This window comes from Adelges cooleyi, unplaced genomic scaffold, assembly GCF_023614345.1.
Source record: "Adelges cooleyi isolate 19-005CV unplaced genomic scaffold, UGA_ACOO_1.1 ACOO_flye_CR_arks_rails_tigmint_CR_PRNA_784, whole genome shotgun sequence".
NCBI classification, from domain to species: Eukaryota; Metazoa; Arthropoda; class Insecta; order Hemiptera; family Adelgidae; genus Adelges; species Adelges cooleyi.
The window spans coordinates 1,143,649-1,153,145 of NW_026096496.1; the positions used below are offsets into that span (position 1 = coordinate 1,143,649).

Consider the following 9,497-nt stretch of genomic DNA (forward strand, 5'->3'; position numbering starts at 1 on the left):
CGCCATGGGAAATTACCGCCTGGAACCACGGGTGGTACTTACGCCGCTACGACCATCCTTGCTGCAGCTGGCGACCAGATCGACCACCTCACCCTGTCATAGACCTAACTCAAAATGAAGACCCGCAGACCAGACCGGACCCGCTTGTGGGCAATTTTATCGAGTTAAATGACGGAGAAGACGAAGAAGAACTAGATGGTGTTGACACGGCCCGCAAGTGCAGTGCATGTTTCCGTTATTAGCGAGGCGGGGTGCTACAGAAGCACCCCGCCTTGTGGGCGGCCTTCACCCGTGGGTGGCAAGCCTGCATGACGAGCGTCCCGGCACCACCTCCACTGGTCAATCAGCCGCCAACGCGACCTACCGTACGTCAACCCACGCCCTACGCTGGCAGGTCCCCGTGACAACAAACCGCGCCACGCTACAAGACGCCTAAGAACTCCTCCACCTTTCCGGTAACGTCATCCTACTCCGCCGTCCAGAACACTGGAGCGGTGTCCACGGCGAACCAGTCTGCCGGAACGTCGGTCACGGTCAGCACCGAACTGGACACCAATACGGTATCGGCGAGAAGGAAGAGGATGATCCGTCTCAACGAATACCGAAAGGCGATGAGGAAGGTGAAGCGGGAAGAACTGAGTAAAGTTTCTCAGCAACACCGGTTGGAGAAATCGACGCTACCGACCGACCCAGGGACGACTCCTTTTCTTTCCCTGTCCCCTCCTTCTCAGTCCTACTACGTCCGCCCTTGACCACCAGGTCACCGGGGCGATGCGAGTGTTCTGATGGCCCGCTTGCCTGAAAAGGTTTTAGCGATGTCACTAGAGGAGATGTAAAAGACAGGGAGGAACAGACACCGATTGAGTTCACCGGTTGGACCGTTTAGCGGGGGAGGGTTGACACGGCCCGCAAGTGCATGTTTCCGTTATTAGCGATTTAATGTGCGCCCGGTCGTGTTATCAACTGTCCACCGTCTCACTGCAGGTGGGAACGATAAACTACTATATCGGCCCGAGCCGGCCGTCGGTGTATGAAGAGGTCCGGAGGGTGTCATTTACAGCGAAACACGGCGGCGCGGCGATGACCACTGTAGGTAATCCGATAATCAGTTATTTAAATTAACACTGATCCGGATCGCTATCCGGCGCCGTTCCGCGCATTCATTTTTGTTATTTTCACATTGTTTCCAAGTTTAATAAAAAACTTTCTTAACTTTTGATTCGGTCTTTATATTTTCTTCAAAACCCCCTTTACTACCGTGTCAACGTGATACGCCTATATACATAGTTAAAACAATGTTAGCTATTTAAATAAATTATAAAATACTAAAATAAAGGAAATCATATTGACCCCGTCGATAACACTCATATTCACTGTGCTCTATCAACTTTTGAACTAAAAACCAAACTGGTTTACTGGTAGTTCAGGCGACACAATTTTACCATAAAGATTTGATAAATTTGTTTGGTACTATATTAGGCAACAACATAATGGTAATAATATAAACCCAACACTAATCCAATTTGTTTGGTCGTTTAAAAATATTGTTTGCCTGAACTATTTCAATTATTCTGAAAATGCAAATTGTATACATGACTTAGATGCTATTCTAAGCAAAATGAACGAAAACCCAATTGACGAGGATACTTTAAAGTATTGTTTCCCGATAAAATGCCGTTTAATTTAAAAATCCGCTTCAAATAGATTCAACTGAATATAGAATTGTATCGCTCCCGGAACAAAACACACGTTTACATAATATGTATGTGGATTTTTAATGAAAAAAATGTATAGAAAAACATAGTTGTGATATCTTGCATTTATTACGCTAAAACCAGGAAATAAATCGATACCTCGTTATTACTTTGTTATTTAAAAGCATATGAAGACAAAGATAATTCTGCCATTGGAAATTTAATAATGCCACACCACGAGCTCTGTGATTTTATTCACCAGCTTGATAATATATTTATAAGTCGATTTTCCTTAATTTCCATAGAAAAAGAAGTAGGAAATAAATTAAAGTTAGCTATAATATATATTAAATTTAATCATCATTGTCCCTATTTTAATAAATATTATTTAGTAAATTATTTTATTGATTTTTCTATAAGAAATCATTGCCTCTCACTTTAACATAGTGGCAAAACCTACAGAGCTTGAAACAATCCTCCCTCCAAATAAACATCATTTTTATGATAGCTTACAACATTCTTGTTGGACAAAGTTATGATGGGGCTAGCAATATGAGAGACGAATATTAACGGTTACAAGTATTCATAAAACGAGAAAATCCTTCAGCGGTTTACATTTGATGTTATACACATCGTCTGAATCTTGTTGTAGTTCAAGTTTCTAGTAGTTCCAAAGACGCAGTTGATATGTTTGGTAATTTGGAAGTATTGAATTGTTTTGTGTCGGGTAGTAAAAACCAGTCACGTATTATGAAAATCATCAAAAAAGCAAAAAAATCCTCAGAAAAGAGTCACCCAAATCTATGTAATTTAAAACAGTTTGTCGACATTGGATGATGTTATTGACACTTTATAAAATATCAAGAATACAGAAGTTTCTGATTACAAAGCGCGTAGCAAAGCAAATAGTCGCATAGGCTTTTGTTAAGTAAAATATTAATATTAACAACTCTGGTTTTTACAAAATTATTTGAAATGTTGTCCCCGATTACAAAAATATTTCAATGTCCTGACATTGACTTATTGGGTGCAATAACTAGCTTGGAGGTGGTAGTAAAAGATTTACAAAAACTACAGTGTGATGAAGAGTTTAACAAATTATGTGAAGAATCCACTTCGTCAATGAACAATAGCTGTTATGAATTTATAGTGTTACCACAGAAGCGAAACAGAAAAAAGAAAAAATGCCTGGAGAAACAGCTTCGGATAATACAATTAATGACCCCCAAAAAAAGATCAAAATCCAAACGTACTTATGCACAATAGATGCAGCTTTAACAGCAATAAATAACCGTTTTAATTCTTCATCATAAAGTTTATTAAAAGACATTTAATTTTTTTCAGTATATCTTCTACAAAAAACTAATTATAATCCTTCATCCCTACCAAAAGATGTATTTAAGGTCTTTCAGATATTTATGATAAAAGTATTAAATGTGAAAAATTAAGACATGAATACATCCAATTTTTGAGATTATATTTTAATTTGAAGACGCAATAAGTGCAAATATTAAATGTGTACATAAAATGCATGTTGGGGTTGACAAAATCGATAACGCTCAAGAAACTGAGATGAGTGATAAAGGAGAAAAAAACCTGGATATGGAAAATGAGAAATTAACAAATTTAAATAGCTTACTAAAAATATTTTAAGTTTGTCATACGTCTGGATTTGGAACCGTATTTTCTACTCTAAATTTAGTGTTGAAAATAGCTTGTACATTGTCTGTATCTAGTACAACGCCAGAAATAGCAATTTTTAAATTGAAAATTATCAAAAACCGGTTACGTACAACAATTTCACAAGACAGCTTGGAAAATTTAAAGCTAATGACAAGCGAGTCAGACGTTCTTATAAATAATGAAGAAGTTACTGATATATTTTAAGTTTAACCTTGGCTAAACGTTTAGTTTAAGTTGACGCTTAATATAATATGTCTATTATAATATATTGACAGTATTGATATTTTTATTATTATAGAAACTTATACATGTTTTACCCACTTTTAGTGACATTATAAATTAATATCATATAAACATACTGTAATAACTATAAACTATTTATCTAATACTGTTCGGAGTTGTAATTTGGCTACACTGTATTTAGTAACGTTTTATGTTTTACCGATATTTCAAATACGTCTAGAATTTACTTTCCGCAATGGAATTTCATAGTTAACTTCCCTGTTTGATCTTTATTGTTAAATCTTAATCAGTCAACTTTCAGTTAATGTTTAATGACGTTTTACTGGTAAGGCTATGAAAAAATGGCGCCACCATATTATGCTGTCGTGTTCCGTCGAAGTAATACAGGTAAATACTTTTTTATATTATTTACTTAGCGATTTTTAGATACCTTCCATTTTTAAACGATGTGAATTTATAAGTAAGGGAGGGGGGGGGGTGTTAGAGATGTAATTTTGTTTGTTAAATCGATTTATGTAATTGTTGATCTGTAATGATAATGTTTTTAAAAATATTGATAATGATTGTAAGCAAAAAAACATTTTCATAAATTCTAATAGTACACGAGCCAATAAAGCGGTTCCGTCAAAACAATTTACGGCAGTATTGAAACGAAGATAACGAATTACTTCGAATTATGAATGATTCTGGTAAAAATTCCCTCGACTTCTTATACATTTTACTTGTGTAAAAAAAAAAAGGTGAATTTTTATTAATATGAATCGAAATTGGATAAGTCTATATCGACTATTAATAAAATACTGATACTATAGTACAATAATGTAATATGAATAAGAAGGAATTATTTACCTTTGCCTCATCATTTTTAGAAATTCCCTCTGAAATACATCGAAAATCAGAGTATTTTAATTCGCGTGGTCAAAATGACCGATGCCACCGCTGACGTATATCTTTTACTAGCGACACTGATGTCGGTGTAAGGGTTGAATTTTTGAAAATACTTTCTCGGTAGATCTCTTCATCATAAAACGACACTACAGGGCAAATTCTATACTCATATTTTATATTAAGTCAGGATAAGTAATTTTATATGTATACATATTTATTTTTATTCACTTACATATTTTATATGTATCATAACAGACTATTTTTTAATTTAACAAATTATTTATACTGTAGATTTCATTTTTTCATAGTTTTTTAAAGAACCTCGACAGTTGGACCCCTAAAGGCTCAGAGTCGAGTAACAAATTAAAACTCATGTGCAACAGATAATAATATTATGTCAATGGTCTTTATTGAACATATTTACTATGATTACTTTTAAAATTTGCATAGAATGGGCAATTGTCGTCCGCAATAAATGCTTTGGAATACTTACTTTTTTTATCGTCTGGACACTATTTTCTTTATTTGGTTTAAATTGTTGGTATTTTTTTAGGTATTGATCGTTGATGATTGGATTCAGTGTTGCATATGTATGCATACCTCTAGATCCCGGCGGGTTCTTAGGATTCTTAGGATTATTTTTGTTGTCATGGATCACGTATAACCGAATTTTTATCTCATCGGTTGGATTTGTTTTTAATATTCTCTCAACTAGATCGTTTTTTCGTTTTAACTCAAATACCCATTCTTTTAACGAATGGTCTTCGCTAGTATTAGAATTCGTTGCGTCTTCGAGAATATATCTGGAAAACGCGTTTCCGTGGTTGGTTTCAATTTTTTTTTCGGGATTTTTAGTATAAATGTTTTTAGTTTGAAATGTCTTCTTGGGTGGCTCAGGGGACGACGGTGTTGTTGCCGGTGGTTTTGGATTTTGTGTATCCGTTGACTGAGGACGCTTTGAAGTTTCGTCATTTGGATTACGTGAAATAAAGTCGATATTTTTTTTATTAGATTCTTCAGCGGACAATTTTCTTTTTTCAACATCAATTTTCTTTCCAGTATCGGTTTTCTTGATAATATCGACTTTTAAATCAGATTCTTCCTTTTTGTTAATATCGGTTTTCGAGATATCTGATTTTTTGTCAGCGTAAGAGTGTTGCTTCCCGGGAATAGTATCTTTAGCTTTCTTATTAGTTTTTAATAGCCTCTCAAATATGTCGTTTTTTCGTTTTAGCTCAAATTCCAGTCGTTGTAGCGATTCTTTTAACATAAGGTCTTCGCTAGTATTTGTATTCGTTTGCTAAATAATACAAAAGACATAGTATTAGTTATATTGATTTCAATGCTTTATATTGGGTGTAAATAAACATAAACTTTAAAGTCCATTATATTTTTGGATAAAAAGATAACACTGTACAACAATTAACCTTTTTTTGGGCCATGAACCAAAAAAAATCTAACCAGACTCAGAATATGAACTCTAGCCCAGAATCTGAACCCATTCGTATAAAAAATTTGCTTAAAAAAAGGTATTATTAAAGTTGAAATTATTTACTTATAGGCTATTAAATAGTTAAAGTACCTTATTTTTCATTGCTTCTTCAACAAACCGATTCGGTGATATTGGGTGCTTCCAAGAGAAATTCGTATTTTCTGGGCTCTGTGACCTAGAAATAGTATCTTTAGATTTCTTCTTCAATCCTTGGCGTATCAAGGATTCAGATGTCTCTTTGGTAACTGCTTTGGACGGTCGAGGTAGCTGGAAGGCATTGGATGAAATCGGTTTGGAATCGTTACCTGTAGCGTGTACCTTAGATTCATCTTTCGTTGATTTGGGTAAATTCTTGCTAGTTGAAGTGATAATCCTTGAAAATTGTTGGTCTTTTGGTAGTGGAGATTTTTTCGGAATTTCTACGAAACCTCTTTCAATTGGAGGATCTTTTTTAAAATTGTAAATTATATTGATCGAAGAATTTTTTTCATTAGGTGTTTCTAGTTTCTTCGACAGTTGCGGTTTTTCAGGTTTTGTGCTGGCGGGTGTAGTTACAGAAGATTTTTTTCGCTCAAACCTCGGTAGCTGGTTTAAAGATGGTGGCGTCATGATTGAACTTGTTTTTGAAACGGTAGAAGTTGTAATTTCATGTTTGGTTTTTGGCTCGCTAAAAACCGTCGTTTTGGATTGTATAGTTGACTCTAAAGGCGTGGTTTTCTTAGATATTTTGAATTCAGAAGTTTTAGTTTTTTTCCTAGGTGTGTTGATAATCTTGATTGTTGAGTCCGTTTTAGGAATTTCAGAAAAACCTGTTAGGGGTAATGTTTTTGGAGTGGTTATAGCCGTTGTTTGAGGTGCGCTAGATTTAGTGGTACGAGGTAATTTTGCAGGGAAGATGGTACTTTTAATATTGTTTTGTGACACAGCTGCGCTTGAAATGGTAGTTTGTGGTGGCGTCTTAAGCGTCTTGGAAGTATCAATATCGCTGTGCGACTTAAACATACTGGAAATAGTATCCCGTGGTTTAGTCTCCGGTATGGTACTAGTTGTGGTCTGAGATTGTTTTTTCTGGGCGCTAGAAAGCGGAGAAGAAATCTTAGGAGTTGAAGAAGAGGCCGGTGTTTGCTTGGTAGTTGGTGCATATGTTTTTTGAGACAAAACAGGCTCTTTTTTATCACATGATGGTTTCAGGTTTTCTTCAGAACATGGTTTTGCAGGTGAAGGTGGCTTTTTGTTATCGCATGATGATTGAGGTTTTTCTTCTTTAAGAGGTTTTGAAGGCATGGGAGGCTCTTTTTTATCACATGATGGTTTCGGTTTTTCTTCAGAACATGGTTTTGCAGGTGAAGGTGGTGGCTTTTTGTTATCGCATGATGATTGAGATTTTTCTTCCTTAGGAGGTTCTTTTTTATCACATGATGGTTCCGGTTTTTTTTCAACACATGATTTTGCAGATGAAGGTGGTGGCTTTTTGTTATCGCATGATGATTGAGATTTTTCTTCCTTAGGTTCTTTTTTATTACATGATGGTTTCGGTTTTACTTCAACACATGATTTTGCAGGTGAAGGTGGTGGCTTTTTGTTATCGCATGATGATTGAGATTTTTCTTCCTTAAGAGGTTCTTTTTTATTACATGATGGTTTCGGTTTTTCTTCAGCACAGGTTTTTTTAGGCGGAGGAGGCTCCTTCTTTTCGCATGACGATTCAACTTTATTTTTAGCACATGCAGTGCTCTCGGCTGTACTTTTACAACTTATCTGGACCGCACTGACTTCGTTGCCGAACTTTGGCAATGCCCTTCTCTTAAAAGGAGAATTTGATGCTGTTTTCAGTTTGAGGTTAATCAGACTGGCCTTCCGCGGTTTAAACAAGGCAAAAGTTGGTGGTTTTTTCGATGAGCTGTAACATTTCTGGATATTTTGAGTAAACGGTTGACTTCGATTAAAAATTATTTTGAGTATTTCCTTGTTTGCACTGAAAGAACCCACCATTTCAATTTAAAAAAACAACACTATAAGTATTACATGCTACTTACCTCTGGTGAATTATGTACATCTCGCTGACTCGGTATATTTATTTTTTTGAGTACCTATTTATGTTCGCGAGACTTGTATTGCTTTCGTATTTAAATTTTGTTGCGTAAAAATATCATTCGTTTGGTAGTAACGAAGATTTATGTTTCAGCCAGAGAATTTTTAAAATAAATAACTAGTGGACATAAAAATCTAAAAATTACCGTTTTCGTCAAAACGGGAATTTTTACTTACTGTATCTTAGGTTTGATGTTGTAAAATGTAAAAAATATTTGTTTAATCGGTTGTTTATGTTTTGTTTAACAAACTTACAGGATAGGTTACAATAATTTACAATGACATTCTTTCTTATATTCCTTATTTTTAATGTTTGTATATATTGTAAATAAATTAATACTTATACGATACAGGGGAAAACAGGAAATGAAGGAATTATTTACCCTTGCCAAGATTGACAATATTTGTACTGTCGAGGTTGATAAATATAAAAGTTTTTCAGCCGAGTCTGCAACCACGAAAGAGCATTTTCATGCCTCGTTGAAGTACCGAATAAATTTAGAGTAGTGGTGGAATTATAGATAATGATATAGTATATTAACGAGCGGTAACAAGCTAGTATAATAAATTGTCAAATTTCTGGCTAAAATTGTAGTGTTTATTATCTGGCTTAAAACAATTCATAGAGAAATTGGGCCCTTAAACTGTTTTGAATGTATTATTTAGTTCTAATTTGAACGTTGAGCATACAGCATATCTCTTATCTCCTATATCTTACCCCTATCACTAACCCCCTATCCCCTACCCCATATCTCATATCAGATAACAGCGTAACACTTTTTACGTTATTTTCGTTATGCTTTTGACATTTTCATGTCTTAGCTCTGGCACATAACCGAAAAGAGCGTAGCGAAAAAAGAGATCAAAAAAGCGTTCGTTACAAAACCGTTACAGGGGTAGGAGATAGGGGGTGGGAGATAAGGGGGGGAAATAAGAAATATGTTGTACGTTCAACGTTTAAATTAGAACTAAATAATAAATTCAAAATAGTTTAATTCTCTATGTTAAGTTACTTTTGGCCAGATAATAAACACTACAATTTTAGCAAGAAACTTGATTGTACATAATTTTTTTATCTCCTTGGCCTTATGCTGTAACTGGAAGCTCCATATAATTTTTTTTTTTAAATTATAATTCCACACCTAATCTAAATTTATTCGGTACTTCAACGAGACATGAAAATGCTCGTTCGTGGTTGCAGACTCGGCTGAAAAACTTTTTTCGGTTATTTTCCACAGCCAATTCCCACCCCCACCTCACCTTCATCCCCATTTATTTTTTGGTAGCGCATTTTTCGTTACAATATTGCCGTTACAATATTTTCGGTTATGTGCCAGAGCTAAGACATGAAAATGTCAATTATATAGTCTTAATCTTGCAATATTTAGGTACTAGGTATAATATCA

The 9,497-nt window shown here is 35.1% G+C and overlaps 1 protein-coding gene across 1 annotated transcript; it reads right to left on the reverse strand.

Annotated features, from left to right (window-relative positions):
* Positions 1 to 2,054: 2,054 nt before the first annotated feature.
* LOC126845418 (proteoglycan 4-like) lies at positions 2,055 to 7,992 on the reverse strand. Its single transcript, XM_050584072.1, has 5 exons — positions 6,540 to 7,992; positions 6,091 to 6,446; positions 5,414 to 5,808; positions 5,002 to 5,311; positions 2,055 to 2,063 (listed from the first exon to the last, which is right to left on the reverse strand). Exons 1-5 carry the CDS (start codon positions 7,990 to 7,992, stop codon positions 2,055 to 2,057), a joined length of 2,523 nt encoding a protein of 840 aa, XP_050440029.1.
* Positions 7,993 to 9,497: the final 1,505 nt, after the last annotated feature.

Coding starts and splice junctions, on each gene's coding strand:
- LOC126845418 (XM_050584072.1), bottom strand. CDS start 7,992: ATGGTGGGTTCTTTCAGTGCAAACAAGGAAATACTCAAAATAATTTTT. Junction 5,809..6,090: donor AAGAAGCAATGAAAAATAAG/GTACTTTAACTA, acceptor TGTATTATTTAG/CAAACGAATACAAATACTAG. Junction 5,312..5,413: donor AAACCACCGGCAACAACACC/GTCGTCCCCTGA, acceptor CGCGTTTTCCAG/ATATATTCTCGAAGACGCAA.